This window comes from Loxodonta africana, chromosome X (genome assembly GCF_030014295.1).
Source record: "Loxodonta africana isolate mLoxAfr1 chromosome X, mLoxAfr1.hap2, whole genome shotgun sequence".
NCBI lineage: Eukaryota > Metazoa > Chordata > Mammalia > Proboscidea > Elephantidae > Loxodonta > Loxodonta africana.
The window spans coordinates 130,786,538-130,809,394 of NC_087369.1; the positions used below are offsets into that span (position 1 = coordinate 130,786,538).

At 38.7% G+C, this 22,857-nt stretch overlaps 1 protein-coding gene across 9 annotated transcripts in view; it reads left to right on the forward strand.

Moving 5' to 3' along the window:
- Nucleotides 1-22,857, forward strand: part of TMEM164 (transmembrane protein 164) — a 193,019-nt gene that overhangs the window by 62,770 nt on the left and 107,392 nt on the right. For 7 of the 9 annotated variants that reach the window (XR_010319836.1, XM_064278674.1, XM_064278677.1 and 4 more), the window contains one exon: nucleotides 17,583-17,632. Coding sequence is in view for 6 of the 9 variants with exons in the window: in XM_064278674.1 (XP_064134744.1) it covers nucleotides 17,583-17,632 (50 nt within the window). In the remaining 3 variants the exon portion in view is untranslated. Of the gene's footprint in view, nucleotides 1-4,959; nucleotides 5,132-14,870; nucleotides 14,923-17,582; nucleotides 17,633-22,857 lie in introns of those variants that run through there. The other 2 variants (XM_023553907.2, XM_064278679.1) reach the window with 2 other exon arrangements.

Consider the following 22,857-nt stretch of genomic DNA (forward strand, 5'->3'; position numbering starts at 1 on the left):
CCTTATAAGTCGATCTCCCTGCAGTAACCATTGTAAGCATGCTTTTCCTTCAGGTTTTTATCTCTGCATATGCTAAACGTATTTTTATTTTAAAAATGGGATCATCCACAGTGTTTGCAACTTTCTTTTTCTTAATACATCTTGGCCATTTTTCCATGTTAGTACCTCATTCTTAAGGGCCTCCAGTTCTCGGGTTTTTAGTCATACACAAGGACAGTCGCCTCCCTTCTCTCCAGTATTTCATTTTCCTGTGGAAAAGATTGGATTTCATTTGTTTAGGCTTCAAATAGAGCAGATCTATTTTATCTATTTATGTTTGATTCTTTGTTATTTAAAAATTCAAACAATTTAAAAAGGAATCGCATAGCATGTAAGATTCCCTCCAACCCCTGGCCCCTAATCTACTCTTCTTCCCAGAACAAACTATCATTACCAGTTTCTTAGAATTCTTGAGAGATACTATATGCATAAACAAGGCTCAAATATTTTAAAGTGGCTTTTCGATTAGGTAGGAGCCCTGCTGGCACAGTGGTTAAGACCTCAGCTGCTAACCAAAAAGGTCGGCAGTTTGAATCCACCAGGCGCTCCTTGGAAATGCTATGGGGCAGTTCTACTCTGTACTGTAGAGTCACTATGAGTCGGATTTGACTCGATGGCAATGGGTTTGGTTTTTGGTTTTGATTAGGTAACCAAGTCTTTACATATACTGTAGACATTTGTTTGTTTCAGTTACTCATTCAACAAGTATTTGACAAGCATCTTGTATGTCCCAGGCGCCCTGTTAGGTTCTAGATCCAATGAGGAATAACATGAAGCTCCTGCCTTCCAGGAGCTTACAGCCTAGAGAAGATTGCCATTTAACAAAAATGCAACCACATATAAAATGAGAAATGGTGATAAGTGTTGTGAAGCTAAAGAACAGTTTACATGCTTCAATTTCAAAATAGTGATTGGTAGAGCCCCCTCCCCTATTTTTTTTTTAATACAAAGGTGAAGATGGGAGATTGGAAGCCAAAATTGTTCTTGTCAGTAGTAGTCCGCTTCTTTCCCACCAGAATTTTCATCTGGAGGAGATGGCCTACATGTGCCACAAAGGCAGAGAAGGGAAGAAGTAGCAGAGAGTTAGGGTGATTCACCAACCAGCTTTACCATTGGTCGACACAGTACTATATCCTGGATCAGAAGACTTGTCAGCTAGACTGTGAGCTACCTACAGACAGGAACTATGCCTTGCATCTCTTTGTGTGGCCAGAACCCGAGGAATGACAAACTGATACAGGCATCAAGAAAGAGATTGGTACATTCTTATTTTATACCTTAGTGGCGCTGCAAGTGGTTGTTGTCAGATTCTGTCCAGTCAACTCCGACTCATAGCGACCCTGTGTGTAACAGCCTGGTCCTGCACTGTCCTCACAGTCATTGCTATGTTTGAGCACATTGTTGCAGCCACTGTGTTAGTCCATCTCGCTAAGGGTCTCCCTCTTTTTTTGCTAAACCTCTACTTTACCCAGCATGATATCTTTCTCCAGAGATTGGTCTCTCCTGAGAACGTGTCCAAGGTAAGAGAGACAAAGTCTCACCATCCTTGCTTCTAAGGAGCATTCTAGTTTGTACTTTCTCCAAGACAGATTTGTTCACTCTTCTGGCAGTCCATGGTATAGTCAATATTCTTCACTAACACCACAATTCAAACGCATCAGTTCTTCGTCTGTCTGTCTTTTTCATTGCCTAGCTTTTGCATACATATGAGATGATTGAACATATGGCTTGGGTCAAGCAAGTGGTAGGTATTCATATTCCTATTTTAAAAGACGAGAAAACTGCAGCTTAAAGAGGTTTAAAAAAAACTCTCTTATCTAAAAATACCCTTATTCTCCCCCCCCAAAAAAATCTTTGACCATAGTCACATAAGTCATTGATGGCAGAGCTCTGCAAACATTTGCTAGCCCATGTGGCTGTGACCTTGACATAGTTGGTCCCCTTTCTGCAGGCAAATGGATACCATCCATCGCTCCCATAGGTCGGCCTGGGCTCTATTCCTTCTGAGTTATCTTGAAGTTTCAAGATAATCGGGTCATATTGTTCTAAATATTTTTCTGGATTGAGGTCAAGGCAGCAGTGTGATTCTCTCTTAAATGGGTCAGAGGAAAGGGACTCCTGTGGCTCCCGGGATGGCCATGCCTCACTGTACTTACTGCCACCTCTTCTCTCCAGCTTGTGTCCTGGGCTAGGCTCTGGCCAAGAAGGAGATTCACACTTGAATATGTTTCCTGGGGAATTTTTATGGCATTATGGGGGGTGAAGATGGAGGGATCTCCTCAAAAGACTAATTATCTTATTGTGCAAACAAAAGGTAATACTGGCTAAAACATAGTCTTGGGGTCAAACAGTTCTGGGTTCAAAGCTTGGCTCTTTCATTTATTAGTTGTGTGACCTTAGGCAAGTTACTTAACTCCTCTGTAGCACTAGAAGTGCTATTATTTTCCCCATTTATATATGAGGAAACTAAGCTACAGAGGAGTTAAGTAACTTGCCTAAGGCCACACTTATAGTAAGCACTAATTAAAGAGTAGTAGCTGTTATCATCGTCATCATCATCATCACCATCATTGACAACTATAGGAGACTGTAGAACCAAGTAGTTAGTGTGTAGTACCAGTGGAGTTCAGAGAAAGGAGTGATCAGTTTGGGTGAGTTATCCAGGAAATTTCTGAAGACATTTGTTTGTTTCAGTTACTCATTCAACAAGTATTTGACAAGCATCTTGTATGTCTCAGTTCAGTGGAAGGCTGAACTGAACTGGAATGGGGACAAAAGAAGGAACAAACCCAACGTCTGGCATACTCGACTACTACCGGCTCATCTGCCTTTAAAACAACTATTTCCAGCCCTTTAAGGCTCCCAGTTTTGGGGAGTTCTCCACTAATGTTTGCAGTTTAGAGGCGGTAGTGAAAGGGGGGTATCTGGTTGGCTACTTTGGTTGGGCTTTTGAGTGTGTCTGCCTTTGTAAAGTTGACGTCGAACCTAACTCTGGAACTTGGTTTATAGGTTCGAAGACTAGTTTTTATCAGCTTACCCAGGGATGTTAGCTTGTAAGGGACTGAGTCACACTCCTGAAACTTATAAAAATCTTTTTGTTAAACCACAAGGCTGATGTATGGATCAACAATGGGAAAGAGACCTGTCTAGAGATGAGAACACTTTGTGTCTACCAGCCAGGTCATACCTTTCCAAATTAAACAGGCTTGTTTGATAAGCCTAAAATGAGAACATATTGGAGTGGAAGGGTCTTATGAGAGAGACCTTATACGCTTTTGTATGCCATGGAGAACTGTCCCTTTTCTGTTGTACATCCTGCCTTTAGAGTGGCCAGAATGTGTTTCCTTCTGTCTCTCGGCTTCTGTCTCTCCACTCCACATTAATATCAGTGTTTCTCTTGGATGCTCCTGTTTTCTGATTCCATGCAAACATTTTTTTTATGCTATGACCATATTACTCTCTTGAGTTTCTTTGTAATCCTATTGATAGAACTTGGAAAATATTTACTTCTCATCAGTGATATAGTTACAGTAATTCTCTTATTGAGTGTTGTTTTTTACTTTGTTTCCAAATTCTAGGAATGTTTCCAAGCAGGGCCGCCACGAACGGCTATGCACTGCACAACCCTAGGAGAGGGTGCCATTCACATAGACTATAATTGAATGGCGCCACTAGGGTTGTGCAGTGCACAACCTATACAACTGTACTCGGTGGCCCTGGCATAATGTGATGTCTGGCTTTCTTGGTCAAGAGCAGGGTTTTGGGAGAGGTAGAGGATAGAAGTTTGGAACTGTCCTCAGGGACTCAGTAAGAGGGCTGAAGCAGTGAGCTGCTACTGTGACCAGGAAAAGAAGAAAAAAGTGCAGTGTGGCTTTGGGAGGAGTATTCTCTGGCAGTAGCAGCTATTGCATGGGAAAACTACTTAATTTCATTCTTTAAGTATATAATTTTTTGTGGGCCTGCAATGTGAGGGTTGGGGACCACGGAAGGGTTTGCAAAGGAGGGAGTCTGAATCGGACCTTGTTTGAGAAACCAGAAAACCAAACCTGTTGCCATTGAGTCGATGCTAACTCATAGCGACCCTATAGGACAGGGCAGACCTGCCCCATAGGATTTCCAAGCAGCGGCTGGTGGATTCATACTGTCAACCTTTTGGTTATCAGCCATAGCACTTAACCACTATGCCACCAGGGCTCCAAGGATATAAACATGTCAATATGGATTGTGAGGAAAGAGTTCCAGAGGGGAGGAATAATGAGAGCAAAGAGAAAGTTAGGAGAGGAATAATGAGAGCAAAGACAAAGTAAGGAAACTGCAACTGATATATGGGTAATGGCGAATAATTAATTTTGGCTGGATAGAAATACACTCAAAAGGGAGTAGTGAGCAATAATCCTGGTTGGGGGTCAAATGATAATGGAGGAAGGGAAGGAATTGAATGCCAAATTAAGGAGTTTAAACTTTATGCATCAGGCAATAAGGAGCTATCCAAAGATTTAAAAAACAAAAACAAAAAACACCTGTATCGAGATATAGATAAAAAAAAAAGCACTATTAAAAAAAAAAGTTCACATATAGGCAGTCCCTGGGTTACGTGAGATCTCTTCCTAACGGTGTCTTTAAGTCGAATTTGTAAGTAAGTCAGGACAGGTGCATATGGTTCTCATGCAGACTTCCTCTAGTGCACGAAAAGGCTTGAAGCCTTTTCAGGAATTAAAAGCTGCATGTGCAGCAAGCGGGGGTGATTGTGATGAAGAACTGGTTGCGAGTAGGAGTTGGTTGAATCATTTCCAAGTGAGAGCAAATTTACATTAAAAGGCAAGTACAAGTTGTCCAGATGTTCATATCCTGGGGACTTACTGTCCTATATAATTCACCCATTTAAAGTGTATAATTCAGTGGTTTTTATTGTATTCACAGACTTGTGTAACCATCACCACCAACCTCCCGTTCCCTGTGCCATTAGTCTGGTTTCAGTCTCTATGATTTCCCTCTTCTACACATTTCATATGAATGGAATCATGTAATATGTGGTCTTCCGTGACTGGGATCTTCACTTCGCATATTGTTTTCAAGATTCACCCACATTTTGGCATGTATCTCTATTTCATTCCTTTTTGTGGCTAAATAATACTCTATTGTATAAATATACCACATTTTGCTTATCTGTTCATCAGTTGATAATTTGTTTTCACCTTTTAGCTATTATGAGTAGTACTTCTATGAATGTTTGTGTATGAGTGTCTGTTTGAGTCCTGTTTTAAAGCCTCTTGGGTATATTCCTAGGAGTGGAATTACTGAGTCATATGGTAACTCCATGTTTAACTGTTTGAGGAACCACCAAACTGTTTTACAAAGTGGCTACACCACTTTATATTTCTATCAGCAATGGAAGAGGGCTCCAGTGTAGGAGGGTTCCATTTTCTCCATGTCCTTGCCAATACTTGTTGTTATCTGACTTTTTGATTCTAGCCATCTTAGTTTGTGTAAAGTAGTATCTCATGGTGGTTTTTTTTTTTTAAATATTGGGATAAAATATATATAACATAAAATTTGTCATTCTAACCATTGTTCAGTGACCAATTCAGTGATATTACATTTACAATGTTATGCAACCATCACCACTATCTATCTGTAAAACTTTCTCATCACTTCAAAGAGAACCTCCATACCCATTAAACAGTAACTCCCCATTCCCTTCTTCTTCAGCCCCTGGTACCTCTAGTGTACTTTCTGTCTCTATGCATTTGCCTATTTTAGATATTTCATATGAATGAAATCATATAATATTTGTCCTTTTGTGTCTGGCTTATTTTGCTTGTAATGTTTTCAAGTTCATCCATGTTGTAGCATGTGTTAGAACAATCATATATATTTTTATTGTGTTAAGTATATAAGAACTTCATATCTTTTTTATGGCTGAATAATATTCCATAGTATGTATATACCAGATTTTGTTTATCATTCATCTGTTGATGGACATTTTGCTTGTTTTTACCCTTTGGCTATTGCGAATAATGCTCCAGTGAACATTAGTGTACAAGCATCTGTTTGAATCCCTGCTTTCAAGTTTTTTGGGTATATAGCCGGGAGTAGAACCCCTGGGTCATATGGTTATTCTGTGTTTATTTTTTTAAGGAACCAACCATCATAGTAGTTTTTATTTGCATTTATCTGATGACTAATGATGTTGAGCATCTTTTCAGGTGTTTTTTGGCTTCTTGTGTATCTTCTTTGGAGAACTGTTTATTCAAGCCCTTTGACCATTTTTTAAATTGAGTTGTTGGTTTTTTTGGGTGTTGAGTTGTAAGAGTTCTTTATATATTCTGGGTACTAAACCATTAACCAGATATATGATAAGGGTCCCATCAGGTGGATTGTCTTTATACTTTCTTGATAGTGTCCTTTGAAGCACAAATGATTTTAATTTTGTCGAAGTCCAATTTACTTATTTTTTCTTTTGTTGCTCGTGTTGTGGTGTTGTCTAAGAATCCATTTCCAAATCCGAGGCGATGAAGTTTTACCCCAATGTTTGCTTCTAAGACTTCTGTAGTTTTTGCCCTTATATTTAGATCTTTAATACATTTTGAATTAATTTTTGTATATAGTGTGAGGTAAGGGTCCAACTTCATTCCTTTGCGTGTAGATATACAGTTGTCCCAACACCATTTGTTGAAGTGACTATTATTTTCCCATTGATTGATCTTGACACTTTTGTTGAAAGTCAACTGACTAGACAGATGGGTTTATTTCTGGACTCTCAGTTCAAGTCCACTGATCCATATGTCTGTTCTTAGGCAAATACTACACTGTCTTGACTCCTGCTGCTTGTAGTAAGTTTGATATGGGGAATTGTTGAGTCCTCCAACTATATTCTTCTTTTTCAAGATTTTTTGGCTATTTGAGGTCCCTTGCAATTTAATATGAATTTTAGAATCAGTTTGTAAATGTCTACAAAGTAGCCATCTGGGATACTGATAGGGATTGTGTTAAGTCTGACATCTGCAAATTTAAAGGAGAAGCATAATATGATAAGTGCTCTCCTTCAAGAATAGGAATCTGACAATACTAAATGAACTAGAGTGAGGATGGGGAGATACTGGAGACTAAACTGCTGTAGTAGTTTAAGAAAAAGGTAGGGACTGAACTAGGATAAGATAGTGAGGATGGGTTTGCGATATATTGAAAAGGTTAAATTACAAGATGGCAGGATTTGGGGACTGATTAGATGTGGAGCTGAAGAAGGTGGGGGGGCATCAAAGATAGCCTTGAGTCTGTAAGATAGGCTAATTGATTGGATAGCAATACTGTTTTTGAACTTTGTATTTGGAATGATTTTAAACTTACAGAAGAGTTGCAATGATATTACAGAGAATTTCTCTGTACTCTTCATTCTTCTCCTAGTGTTAACATCTTACACAGTCATGGTACAATGATCAAAACTAAGAAATTGACATTGGTATAATACTATTAACTAAACTAAAGACTTTATTTGGATAATGTCCTTTTTCTGTTCAGGATGTAATCTAGGATCCCATGTTGCATTTAGCTGTCATGTCTCATAAATTTTCTCCAGTCTCTGTCAGTTTCTCAGGCTTTGTCTTTTAAGACTTTGACATTTTTGAAAGTACTGTCTAGTTATTTTGTAGAATGTCCCTCATATTTTCTAGTGATTAGATTGAGCTTATGCACGTTTTGGCAAGAATACTGTAGAACTAATGTGATGTGCCCTTCTTGGTACCTCATATCAGGAGGTACATGATATTGATATGTTAACCTTGATCACTGCCAGGGTTCTGAACTGTAAAGTTACTAGTTTTCCATTTATAATTTAAAAAATCTTGGTATGTAAATATCCTGTTTCTCATCATACTTTCATTACTAATCCTGTTGTTGTCGTTAGGTGCCATTGAGTCAGTTCCGATTCGTAATGACCCCATGCACAACGAAACACTGCCTGGCCTTGTGCCATTCTCACAATTGTTGCTATGTATGAGGCCATTGTTGCAGCCACTGTTGCAATCCATCTTGTTGAGGGTCTTCCCCTTTTTTGATGACCCTCTACTATACCAAACATGACGTCCTTCTCCAGGGACTGGTCCCTCCTGATAACATGTCCAAAGTACGTAAGATAAAGTCTCGCCATCCTCACTTCCAAGGAGCGTTCTGGCTATACTTTTTCCAAGATAGACTTGTTTGTTCTTTTGGCAGTCTACGGTATATCCAATATTCTTTGCCAGCACCATAATTCAAAGGCATCAATTCTTCTTCAATCTTCCTTATTCATGGTCCAGCGTTAGCATGTGTATAATGCAATTGAAAATGCCATGGCTTGGTTGAAGCGTACCTTAATCCTCAAACTGACATCTTTGCTTTTGAACACTTTAAAGAGATGTTTTGCAGCAGATTTGCCCAATGCAATGCATCATTTGATTTTTTGACCGCTGCTTCCGTGGGCGTTGATTGTGGATCCAAGTGAAATGAAATCCTTGACAACTTCAATCCTTTCTCCATTTATGATGATGTTGCTCCTTGCTCCAGTTGTGAGGATTTTTGTTTTCTTTATGTTGAGGTATAATCCATATTGAAGGCTGTGGTCTTTGATCTTCATTAGTAAGTGCTTCAGGTCCTCTTCACTTTCAGCAAGCAAGGTTGTGTCATCTGCATAATGCAGGTTGTTAATGACTCTTCCTCCAATCCTGATGCCCGTTCTTCTTCATACAGTCCAGTTGTGAGGATTACTAATCCTAATATCTATCAATGATTCTTTCCTAAAACAGTTGTTGCTGTAGTGTTTGCGTAAAGGTGATTTTCTGTTTTCCTCATTCCTTTAATGTTTATTAGTTTGAATTCTACTTTAAGGAAGAGCTGTCTCTTCTCCCCCATTTTTTTTGAGGGAGCAGTAGAGGAGGATGAGGTTAGGGAAAGATTACAAGTTCAGATTTAGTCATCTTAGGTCTGAGGTGCCTGTGGGATATCCAGATGGAAGTGTCCAGAAAACATTTGATACCTTTATAGGAATAACAGTTGAGATTATGATAGCGAAGATAAGCACTGTTATTATTTATATCTTAAAAACGTAGAAAGTGAGGTTCAGGGTGAAAACCTGAGGGATAGAGGGAGATAAAACTGTCAAGGCAGCCTGGAGCAACATTGTTGAAGGCCTCGAGAACAAAGGACCTTGGATTTTTTTCAGTGGCTCACCAATGACAATTTAAGATTTGTGAGGAGGGAAGATTTATAATCAGATCCTAGCTCTCATTCTCTTATAACACCGTGTGCAACAATAGTCACGTAATGCCCCAAATTAAATAAAATCTAAGTACCTAATCAGTCTTATAGGCCATTGGAGAAAAGAGAAGTGTTGTCTGGAGTTATTGGAGACAGCTTTGTGGAGGAAATAGAACTGGCCATGGGCTTGGTTGGAATTTGCAGTGAGAAGGGGAAGAGAAGGTCATCCAGTAAGGATGATGCTATCAATAGCTCATATTTATTTTATTCGTTACAATGTGCCAGATACTGAACTAAGTACTTCATGCATTTACTCCTCACATCTACCCTATGAGATAGTACTGTAATCCCCATTTGACAGATGAGGAAACTGAGCGTAGAGTGGTTAAGTATTCTCTCCCGGTAGGTAGCTGTTAAGGAAAGTCAAATAATGTATCAGAATGTTACTATGCAAGCATGAAATTACAAGTGGACTTAGATGAATTGAAAGTATAATATGAGCTGTTGCTGATGTAGCACATAGTAGGGATGGATTTTCTGTTGCAATTGGAATAATTATAGCTACTAGTTATTGAGTGCTAGCTACGTATTATGCATTATGCCAAGTGCTTTTGTTACTTTATCTCATTTGGTCCACTCAAAAACTTTGAGACATAGCATAGTTATGATTTTTATCCCCATTTTAGAGATGACAAGTCCTCCAGTCTCTTGCCCAAGGTCATATTCCTGGTGAATTGCTGAGCCAGAATGAGGACTGAAATCTGTCTTCACTCTAAAGCCTGTATGAATGCAGTCCTCTGTCAGCTGGACAGTGTTTGGATATGAGCACTGCCAAATATGCCTTTGCAACTCTTCTTTTTCTGTATGTCAATGGCTGACCAACCCACATTCTTTTATTAGGTATAGTTCATGCAGGTTACAATCTGGTCTAGCAAGTCTGGGAACCATTCCGTCTTTAAGATGACCTTGCAACCTTTTTAATCCATTGTATGTTGACTTTAAAGCTCAAATCCAAGTAAGCATTCTAATTTCCCTTCTGTCTAAATTCTTCAGGTAAGTCTCCTTGTAAGCTCTTTATACTGACAAAAATGGCAAGTTCTAAGAAAGAGGTACAAAGGGAACTGATTGGAGAACAGAAGATGAGCATTTAGCTACAAAAGGTAGGGAAGACTTTTTGGAGAAAATGATGCTTAATGTTTGTATTTGAAGGTTAAATATGAGTTGGCCACAGGAGGAAGGGTAGGAAAGCCATTCTGGATTAGTGAATAGGATTAGCAATGGCATAGTTCCTTGACATTGGAGATTGAAACCTTAAAAATAAAATTATGAAAATATTAGGAAACAACAGGTGAATCTGTAATCCCAGGGTTCTAAAAGATTTTCAGAGCATGATATCAAAGACAAAAGCCATAAAGGAAATGACAAATACATCTAATTACATAAAAATAAAGAAGCTTCTGCACATCAAAAAACCACCATAAACAGAGCTGATACAGTGACAAACTGGCAAAAATATTTGCAATATATGTCAAATGTTATTGTTGTTAGTTGCCATTGAGTCGACTCCAACTCATGACAACCCCATGTATAATAGAATGAAATGTTGCCCAGTCTTGCACCATCGTCATGATTGTTGGTATACTTGAATCTGTTGTTGTGGCCACTGTATTTTGAGTTCTTTCCAACCTATGGGCCTCATCTTTAAGCACTCCATTGGACAATGTTCTGTTGTGATCTGTGGGATTTTCATTGGAGAATTTTTATAAAAAAAAATTTTTTTATAAGTAGATTGTCAGACCTTTCTTCCTAGTCTAGCTTAGTCTGAAAGCTCCACTGAAACCCATCCGCCCTGGATAACCTTGCTGGTATTTGAAACACAAGTGGCATAGCTTCCAGCATCATACCAACACGCAAGCCACCACAGTATGACAAACTGACAGACGGGTGGTGGATATTTCAGATACTCTGTATTAAATATCATTAACATATAAATAGCTCTTATAACTCAATGAGAAAAAGAACATACCAGTTAAAAAAAAATAGGCAAAGACCACAGATGGTCACATCAAAAAAGAAATAACACAGCGAACCAATAAACATGTTAGAAAATAGTTTAACATTTTTGGTAATCTGAGACATGCAAATTCAAATGATAAATTGTGTGTGTGTGTTGCCTTTTAAACAAATGATAATTACCAAATGACAATTGGTCAGGTTTTAGCAGAAAACACATTCTCATTTGTTGTTGGTGGGGATATAAATAGCTTTTCTGTATTCACTAATGTTTATGTATTCGAAAAACTTTTCTGGAGGGCATTTTATCATTGGAATTTATGGATCAAAAGCCTTAAGATGTATATTCCCTTTCATCCAGAAATTCTCCTACAAGTGTAGACTAAGGAAATAGTAAAGGATCTGAAAATGTAGACATAACTTACATGTGTAACAGGAGGGGATTAAAAAAAAAAAAAAAAGGTTGAGTAAATTATTGCATATCCATATCGTTGAATAAAATGAAGCTATTAGAAAACGAGGCAGTAGAAGCATGTTTCTTGCCATGAAGCATGTTCAGGATACCATGCTAGAGAGGTAGGTAGGGTCCAGAGCAGAGGTGGCCTTGTCTGCCATGTCAAGGGGCTTGAACTTTTTCTGTCGGTACTGGCAAGCTATTAAAGGATTTTAGGTGGCAGATCAGAGTGGCATTTTAGATGGATCCCTCTTGCAGCAGTGTGCTTAGAGACCAGTGAGAAGATTGTTCAAGTGGTCCTGGGAGAGATGATGAGGGCCTGGGGATATGAGCATTAGTAAATAGAGCTGTAGGACAGACATCAGGTAGCCCAGGGAATTAATCTTTATGGTGGATAATGGTTGTGAACACTTGTCCTTTAACAACTATGCCACCAGGGTTAAGTAGTCCTTAAAAAAAAAAAAAAAAGTCCTTAGAAACCCCCAAATAGCTGTGTGCCGTCATAGGCGGTGGAGCCGTGAGAACTGAACCCAGAGGGCGGAACCTGGGAAAATTGTGTGCTAGACCAAGCACGATCTCTCTCACTCTCTATTTCCCCTTCGTTGAGTTTTCCCATCCCTTTCACTGCTTGTCTGGCTAGTCTGTCATTTAGGGTGGCCTGTGGTGACTGCTCCTCCTTCTTAATTATACTTCTCATAGTACTAACACTTCCTCCTGTGAACAAAAGCTGTCTTCTTAAGGTGCTCTGAAAGTGGGGTTTGTTCAATATGATGGTGGAATGGAGCAGAACTGGATGGGAGGCTGAACAGTGATACAGTGAAGTTGGGCCTGGTATGACTGTGGGGACAGGAAGCAGAACAAGTGATGGCTGAGAGGTTGGGCAAGGAAGTTGGGAACCTGGAACCAGAGTAGTGGTTCAGAATTAGAGGATGAATTGGGACAGCAGCTGGTGCCTAGATGGCGTGATTAGGAAAGAATTGACTTTACAAATTTCTGGGCAGGAGAACTTTGGAGTAGTACAGGAAACTTCCTGGGGAAGCTGAGAGAGTGGACCTGCCAATTTTTCCATAAAAACCAGCCAGAAAAGACCTGAATTTTGTAAGGATACAAGGATTGAAAGAGTCTACCAGGCCTGGGTATGAGGCAAGTTGGAGCTTGTACTCTGAAACCAATCAATGTAAACATAATTTTCTGCCCTGTTGAGTTTGTGTTTTGAGGTGTCTCATATTGTAGAAAGTAGATCTTGTAAGCTGTTTGGTGGCACAAGTGTGGCAGTATTAGGGTGATTTCCCGTGTGTTGTTGGGATTGAGGGACAGGGCTAGAGTCTAAAGAGGGGAAGCCCCCCTGAAGTCTGGTCTGTGTCTGGTGTGAGGTGGAAAGCACATTTAACTAGGAGATAGGGGACCTGGATTCTTGTCAGAAACCTGGTCAGAACCTTTCTCCTCAGTTTCTTCATCTGTGAAATGGGGATTAATAACACAGCCCTGCCTACCTCACAAGTGATGGGCAAGTACAAGTACTTTGTAACATTTCTCTGTATGCCACCTACCTGTGCTCTTTTCTTCAGGTGCTGAGCTGGGCAGAATTCAGCGTGAATACAAAGTGCCAAGTTGGTGCTGGGATATGTTCAGATGCATTCTCATCTTCCTACAGCCCTTGTTTGCATTTCCAAGTGTCCTCTCTTCCCACTCTATTTGTTGCTGAAGGGATAGTTTGGCTTTCTGTCTGCTAGTCTGAAACACATGCTACCAAAACTTGGAGGCGATTGGAAGCCAAGGAAGGAAGCAGGGATATTTAGGCCAAAGTTGGGGGCCCTTGTGACTCATTGGCCCTTGGCCCTCTGATTTCAAATGTTATTTTCATGTGACTTTTTTTTTTTTTCCTTTGGTTAATGTTGCTCATGGGTGTGGCTAAAGGATGACAAAGCAGAGAGGTTCAATGTAATCTTTAAAGTTGCTGAAGGAACCATGAGTTTGCTGGAAATAAAATATGATGAGTTTGGGGTGCTTCTTCAAATATGCTGATTTGACATGTCTACATATACCTGATTTAAAGATTGCTTGAAAAAGATACCCTCTCTCCTGGTGATGGGAATAGACAGGAAAGATGAAAAAGGCCAAAGTGTTGGTTGGGATCACTTGGCTACATGAAAGTAGCTGTTGGAAATCTATTTAGAGTCAAGCCTCAAAGGAAGTTAGATCCATGACTGAATGGAGGATAATATGATAAGCCACTCCGCTGGGCAGAGATTAGGGGATTGCTCCCTTTAGTAGATTCCTGGGCTTCTGGCTTAGGGCTTTTGTGGATCAGAACCAGCCAAATGGAGCAGTTATAGGGAAATCTGCCCCCAAGAATCTACTCATCCTCTCTTGGCTAGGGGTATAGAAAAACAAGAGTTAACTATGGGGCCCAGTATTGTATTTTTGCTTCTATGTTTAGCATGTTGGAAGTGTCTTGGGTATTCCAGAAACTCAGGAAGGCTCCTGGCATGACTCTTTGGTGACTCCAGAGAGAGGTATTGAGGACCTTTCCAAGGTGGTTGGGGGGCCCTGTCTGTTCTCTGTATACTATAGCTACCGACTATAGCCTTTGATGGGCCTGATGCTAGGTAACTATGTGCAGCCTCCGCCTTGGTCTCTTGCCTAAGGTGAGTAACTTTACTGCTGGATCAGTGGTAAAGAATACCAGCTTTGTTTATTTCTTACTTGGACTCCTCCTGAGGGGTGGAGTGGGGAGTAGGGATAGGTTCACGTTTGGGTGATTGAAATTCCAAGTCTGTAATCCTTATCTAAAACTATTAGGGCCAAATATATTTCAGAGATCAGTATTTTTTGGCTTTTAGAAAGGTAATATAGTACATATAGTGTATTTTACATTTACTCCCAGTGGGTTCTAGGGCAATACCCCATAATAAAATGCATTGTTATTTCTATGGAAAAATGTATTCACAATAAGTGGAATAAAAAAGGTCTGTCAATAGCCTCACATCAGTTCAAGTCAGTTTTGTTACCAAATTGGCTTTGAAAAAAAAAATTCAGTTTTGAGAGCTTTTTGGATTTGGGGATTGCTGATAAAGGATTGTAGACCTATAATTGTCACTGGTTTTTGACTTTTAATTAAATTGATCCACAGGGGAAAAAGCACATTCTCGATGAATATTTCCTGGGAGGGGTTCTTTGATGAGGTATTGTGCAAGTGATGGACTCCTAGCCATGTTCCTTTCAAGACCTTTTCTCTCTTCCATTCTTTCTCGTCCTCTTGGCAGGGATTCAAGCAGGTGTCTTTCCTTCTAGATGTTTTCCTTACTCTTGCCTTCAGAATGTAGACTGAGAGAACATACACATGACAGAGCCAACAGTCCAATTTATGTTAATAAGATGTCTCAACAAGACAGTGAAACATATCCATGCTTTCTAAATGCCATCATTAAATCACCGTAGTCTGCGGGACTCTGCAAACATGAGTTTCATTCTTTTGTAAGGGAATGACTACTTATCAAAACGTTGGGTGGATCAAAGCCATCCAGAGGTGCCTCGGAAGACAGGCCTGGTGATCTGCTTCAAGATCATAGCCTTGAAAACCCTTTGGAGCAGTTCTACTCTGCACACACAGGGTTGCCAGGACTTGGAATCGCCTCTGCAGCAACTAACAACACAAAAACAAAAGTCCTGTCCGGTGTCTTTGACCCCCATGAGAGTTCAAATCAAGAAAACACCAATCCCGTTGCCATTGAGTCGATTCCGACTCATCGCAACCCTCTATGACACAGTAGAATTGCTCCATAGCATTTCCAAGGAACAGCTGGTGGATTTGAACTGCCCACTTTGGTTAGCAGCCATAGCTCTTAACCACTGTGCCACCAGGGCTCCATAGTAGTTCAAACATTCATTGTATCTGACTGCCTGTTATCGAATCTCCTGGAGGGCATTTGTTAAACATGCAGATTCCTGGCCCCTGGGTCCCAGATTTTTGGAATCAGAATTCTTAGTCGGTAAGCCCAGGAATGTGCATGTTTAACAAGTTTGCCAGGGGATTCTTTGTGTCCTCTGACATTTGAAAAAATCTACTGAGTGGATGAAGGTCAAACTGCCATAGCTGCAGGTTTTTAAAGTCTGTGTTGTAATCCTGGCCTAGGTTACACCAAATAGCGTGGAATTGATTTGTCTCTTAGAAGGGCAAGGTTCTTCTGGTTTGGTTGGCCCTGGGAAGAGAATAGAAGAGCAAAACCACTCCAGCATGCTCAGAGACAAACCAATCAAATCAAAGAAGTTTGGAGCTTGGGATAGCAGAATTGATAGGATTGCCAGATAAAAACAGGACACCCACTTAAATTTGAATTTTCAGATAAACAGTATTCAGGACATCAGTATGCCAAAAAATTACTCATTTTCTGAAATCCAATTTAACTGCACATCCTATATTTTTATTTGCTGTATCTGGCAATACTGGGTATTAATAAACCCATCTTGCCTGATGGGAAGCAAACTACATGGCATTTATGTACTTGTCCCATGCTCAGAATCTATTTTCACTTGCCCTGGGCTAAAATCTTCAAAGACTGGCTACTGGTGTCATATCGAAGTTGAACAATTGAAAAACAGTCAAATTAAGTCTTGTTCTAAAGGTTAAGAGGAAGTTTTCTAGAGGCCTGAAAGGGCCTGTCTTAGTCATCTAGTGCTCCTATAACAGAAATACAAGTGGGTGGCTTTAACAAACAGAAATTTATTTTCTCACAGTTTAGGAGGCTAAACCCAGTGCCCTCAATTCGATTCCGATGGCGTAGTGGTTAAGTAATACAGCTGCTAACCAAAGGGTTGGCAGTTTGAATCCGCCAGGCGCTCCTTGGAAACTGTTTAGGAGGCTAGATGTCTGCATTCAGGGTGTCGGTTGGGATGGAAGGTTTTCTCTCTCTGTCAGCTCTGGAGGAAGGTCCTTGTCTCTTTGAGCTTTTGCTCCTGGGTGATCTTCATGTGACTTGGCATCCCTCTTCCCCATCTCTGCTCTGCTCCGATGTGTAATCTCTTTCATATCTCAAAAGAGATTGACTCAAAATATACCCCATACTAATCTTGCCTCATTAACATAACAAAGACAACCCATTCCCAAATGGGCTTATAACCACAGGCATAGGCATAGGCATAGGCATAGAGGCTAGGATTTATACCACATAATTCAATCCATAGCAGGGCCTATGAAAAATGTTTGAAATTGAGTTTAAGAAAAACTCTCCCCATCTCCTACCCCGCAAATACATTTTCTTTCTCTTTCTGTGTGTGTGTGTACATATATATATATAACCAAAAAAAACCAAACCCATTGCCATCGAGTCGGTTCCAACTCATAGCAACCCTATAGGACAGAGTAGAACTGCCCCATAGAGTTTCCAAGGAGCGCCTGGTGGATTTGAACTGCCGACCCTTTGGTTAGCAGCTGTAGCACTTAACCACTACACCACCAGGGTTTCCATATATATATACATACACACACATATATATAACCTGTTGCCCTGGAGTTGATTCCAATTCATAGCGACCGTATAGGAGAGGGTACAACTGCCCCGTAGGGTTTCTAAGGAGCGGCTGGTAGATTTGAACTGCTGACCTTTTGGTTAGCAGCTGCGCTCTTAACCACTGTGCAACCAGGGCCCCATACATACCGTACATGTGCCTGTGCAAACACAAATATATACTTTGGAAAACCACCTGCTTACCTTTATATTTTTTTATGTTACTTTTTATGTTAGAGTTTTTATTATTTTTTAATTTCTTCCTTGAATATTAAAGTAGCATGAACTCACTGTGTCCAGAATTCCTCTTGATAACCGTACTTCTTTTTCAATTGCAGATCTTTCTCCTGGCCTGCCCTCCGTGTCGAGGAGCTATCGTGGTCTTCAAGTAAGGGAAAATTGTTTTTTTTTTTTCTTTTGCTCTGTTGTCATTGGTATTCAGACTGTTTGATACCAAAGGGTGATGTGTACATTGCTGTGAACCCCTTGGGCTTGAACTGCTTTTTCTCTGAGCTTTCTCCAGGGACAGAAAAGTCTATGAGGGCCCAATGAAATGGGGAAGTGTTGTATACGGAGATCTGTTTTTTTGTCAAGCCCTTAACATACCTTTTAATCAAATCCTTGGAAGATTGCTGTCCTAAAAGTTTTGCTTGAGAACATGCTGGGGGCCTAACGGCTTCTCTCTCCTCTGAACAATCTTTGCGTTCTGATCCTACTGCTCCACTGAGGATTTGGGTCTTCACTTTGACGGTCGTTATTCTTGTGTTTGTATTTTTTAAAAGTGCAAATTAAAGTGGGGAGAGAAAAATATCACCTTATATTACAAGTCTTGACTTTCTTAAAAGTGTTGTTGTTAGGTGCCATGGAACTGATTCCAACTCGTGGTGACCCCATGTGTTACAGAGCAGAACTGCCCCATACGCTTTTCAGGGCTATAATCTTCACAGAAGCAAATCACCAGGTCTTTCTCTTGAGGAACTGCTGGGTAGGTTCGAACTGCCAACCTTTTGGTCACTAACCAAGCACTTAACCATTTGTACCACCAGGCCTCCTTTTCTTAAAAATAGCAAGTCTCAAATTCAGGATATATAGCAGGAAATCATGTCTATCTGAAGGCAAGTTTGCTAAAACGAAATTCTCAAGAGTCCCGGAACCCTCATTTTAACTGTGAGTTGTGACCATCTCACTTATCAGACCTTTCATTAGAGTTGTTAATGAGAAGCTCAATCCACAGAATTACTCTCTTTTCCCCTTTCCCTGGCCCCCATTTTAGAGCTGTTCATGAACAGTGAAATGGCTGCTAGCCAGAGGGAGAGAACAGGAAGTAAAGAGCCTAGCAGATCCTTGGATAATTGAGAGTGGTGTAAATGGCTTTCTGATTTACTTATGTCATTAAAATGTTAGGTAGGGGGAAAAATACCCCATTTGCTGCTTCAAATAGCCACTTAGTCTCTTGCCTTTAGGTGAGTAGCTTTCTGCTGGGTGAGGGATAATGGATCCTGATGTCATATATTTTTTACTTGGACAGCTCCTAAGGGGAAGGGGTATTTAACCTTGTTTCCCTCCCTTGATTTTCCAAAATGAGCTCAATTATTCAGGGTAATGTTTTTAAAGTAACATCTATTGGTTTTATTTCATTATTATGGAAATAACAATTCCCATTTTAGAAAAAACAGAGACACATAAAGAAAAAAATAAACATTGCCCATAATTCAACTCCAAGAGATAATTTTGGCTATTTCCTTTCTTTTTTAATAAGCAGAGGTCATATTTAGTTTTCTCAGTGTATGTTTTCTAAATTTATTTATATGTTTCTGTACATATAGAAATATATAAATATAATTGCTGAATTTATTTTTTGTGGTGAAAATATATAACAAAATATTTTCCAGTTAAACAATTTTTTACATGTATAGTTCAGTGACATTGGTTATACTTATAATGTTGTGCAACCATTACCACTATCCTTTTCCAGATTATTCCACCATCATTAACAGAAACGGAATTTATATTTTTCTAGTGTTCCTATTTTTTTTTCTTTTCCTATTTTGTCTCCTTGCTATCTCCTTTTCCACTCATCCCTGCATGTTACCTAATCAGTATGTATATTTCCATATTTGTCTCCATGCTTATATGTTTTTATATACATTCAGGTTCACACAATACACATATAGGGTTTTGAAATTTTTTGTTCTTCATTGTTGTTTTATAAAAATGGAATTTTATTATATATACTTTAATACATCTTGCTTTTCTCTTTCAACAGTATTTCATGGAAATCTATTAAAGTCAATTGATATAGCTCTTACTTTTTTTAAAGACTGCAGAATATTTCCTGGATGAACAACAATTTCTTTAGCCATTCCCGTTAATGAACATTTACTTTGTTTCCAGATTTCTGTCAATACAGTCAACGCTGAAATAAATACCGTCGTACATGTGCCTTTACGTACTGGTGCTTTCAATGAACATCTACACATACATGTATATATATATATATGTGTATATATATACACACATATACATATATGTGTATATATATACACATATGTATATATATACATATATTTGTTGCTGTTGTTAGCTGCCGTCAAGTTGGCCCCTGACACGTGGCAACCCCATACACAATGGGATGAAACACTGCCTGGATACATGTGTATCTTTTATGTATATATGTTATCTTTTACATGCATACATACATATGAATGTTAACAGAGGTTGTCATATTGATTTACAAAAAAAAGGCTGGCAGACTTCACATTCATTTTTGTATGTAATATATAATGTATGAGAGTATTCTTTATATCACCACCAGCAATAGATGTTATGGTTCTTTTATAATTTTTAATGGGTGTATTTTCTTGGCTACTAGTGAATTTCAGCATTATTTTATGTTTTTTTGTCCAATTAAATTTGCTCTTCCTGACTTGTTTATTCATATCATCTGCCTGTTTCCTGTAAGTTGTTTATATTTTTCTTAATTTGTAGGAACTCTGTACATCTTAGATATTGATCAAATCATTGTTTATGTATTGTCTTTGCTTATGGATATTTTCCATGTAAATTTTTACATATCCAAATATGACTCTTATAGCTTCTGGATTTCCAGTCTTGGTTGAAAAGCTCTAGCCCACCTGTAGATTTTATGTTGTTGTTGCTGTTGTGTGCCATTGAGTCGATTTTGACTCATAGCAACCCCATTAGACAGAGTAGAACTGCCCCATAGGGTTTTCTAGGCTGTAATCTTTATAGGAGCAGATTGCCAGGTCTTTTTTCCTGCAGAACAGCTGGTGGATTCAAACTACCAACCTTTTGGTTAGCAGCCGAGTACTTAACCATTGCGCCACCAGGGCTGCTTATATCTGTATTTATATCTATATATATATATTGTTGAGTCGATTCCAACTTATAGCAACCCTGTAGGACAGAGTAGAATTGCCCCGTAGGGCTTCCAAGGAGTGGCTGGTGAATTTGAACTGCCAGCCTTTTGGCTAGCAGCCATAGTTCTTAACCACTGTGCCACCAGGGCTCCATATAATCTAAATTTTCTTGGCAGACTAAAAACATTATATTTGTCTTAATCCATCTCGAATTTATTTTTGTGTATAGTATGAAGTATATAGTATATGGTATGAGGTATAGTTTTATTTTCTTAGTGATGACTAACCAGTTGTGCTAGCATAATATATTCAATAATCCATATTTTTCCTTTGAACCAAACTACCACTGTTGTCATTGATTAAAATTTTTATATAATGGATTTTTATGTACATGGATTCTCTATTCTGTTTCGTCTACCATATTTTTACGCAAATAACACGCACCTTCTGCGTTCGTTTACCAGCCTTGCCCTCCCTCCCCTCCCCCCAGGTACTTTCAGAAGCATGCTATGCTAATTTTTTTCTTTGTTTTAAACAGCAACATGTGGAATAGGATTGGCATGGAGGCGCTTGTGAGGGTGCCTCTCAGTGGGGAGGGCTCAGCTGGCAGACAAATGCAAAGGTCGTACATTATTTCATAAAAATACAGCATTTGTCAGTTTGTAAACCAGAATTATATTAATTTCATTGCATTAACATTTAAAATATTTTTCTTGGCTATACTTGGGCACTTTAAAAAATACATACACAAAATTTAACATCACTTTTATTCACCCTCCCTCGACAACAACAAAAAATCCTATTGAGATTCTAATTAGAATTGCATTAAATATATATTTCAGTTTTGTTGGAATTGATTTTTTAATGATATTGCTTTTTTATCTAAGAAATGGTATTTCTTTTTATTTGTTCAGATCTTGTTTATGTTTTTCAATTAGATGTATTATTTTATTTATATATGCTCATGCCCTGCTTGACACATTTATTCCTAAATATTTGACTGCTTTTTTTGTCTGTTATGAGTAGACTGTTTTTTTCCCTTTCTATTCCTAAGTGCTTCTTTTTTTTTCACCCAATTTTGGGTTTTTTTTTTTTTAATTTTTATTGTGCTTTAAATGAAATAAGACCTGTTGGTCATAGTATATTATTATTTTGATATATTTATATTGCTGTATTTATTTGCCAGTATTTTATTTAGAACCTTGCTTCAATATTTGTGAGATTGGAGTCAGGTTTTTTTTGTTACTCACATTATCAGGTTTAAGGATTAAAGTTACGCTGGCTGGTTTTAAAATGGACTGCAGAATGATTCTTCTTTTTCTATGGCCTGGAATACTTTAAATACTCTGAAAACTTATGTGTCCTTTAAAGGTCAGATGAAATTCAGCTGTGAAGTCTCTCTGGACTTAGTGACTTTTTCAGTGGTAGGCCCTTAATCACCTTCCCATGTCTTCTGTAGTAAAACATTTACTCAAATCTTCTTGAGTCAATATTGGCAGTTTGTTTTATGCTGGGAAATTATTCATTTATTCTGAATTGTCAAATTTGTTGCCAGAAATTTAGTTGAGCATGCAATATCTAATTATTCTATAATTTTAAAAATCTTTTCTCATCTGTAGTCATGTCTTTGTTCTTAGACTTAACTCTTACTGTTTTGTATTCTCTCTTTTATGTTTTAGTCAGGTTACTGAACACTTCATCTATTTTATCGGGCAGTTCATAGGACCAGGTTTTAGATTTAGTTATCCTTTTTACCTTTGTTTGTGCTTTCTACTTGGCTTTCAACTTTTATCTTTATTAATTCTGTCTTCCTGTTTTTTTCTAATCTCTGAAGATGAGTGTTTATTCCTTTATTTTTTTCTTCTATTCAGCTTTGCTCACTTATGATATCACAAGTATTTCCCCCATTTTATTACAAACTCTATCCACATCATTTTCAAAAATATTAAACTTTGTATTTTCAGATAATTATAGATCCACATGCAGTTCTACAAAATAATACAGAAGATCCTATGTACCCTTTACCCATTTTCCCCTAAGTGGTATCGTCTTTCAAAATTGTAGTACGCTAACACAGCTAGGACATTGACACTGATATAGTCAAGACACAGAACATTTCCATCACCACAAGGATTTCACCCATTGCCCTTTTATAGCCACACCACTTCTCCCCCACTCCCACCCCCTTCCCTGACTCCTGACAACCATTAATCTGTTCTCCATCCATATAATT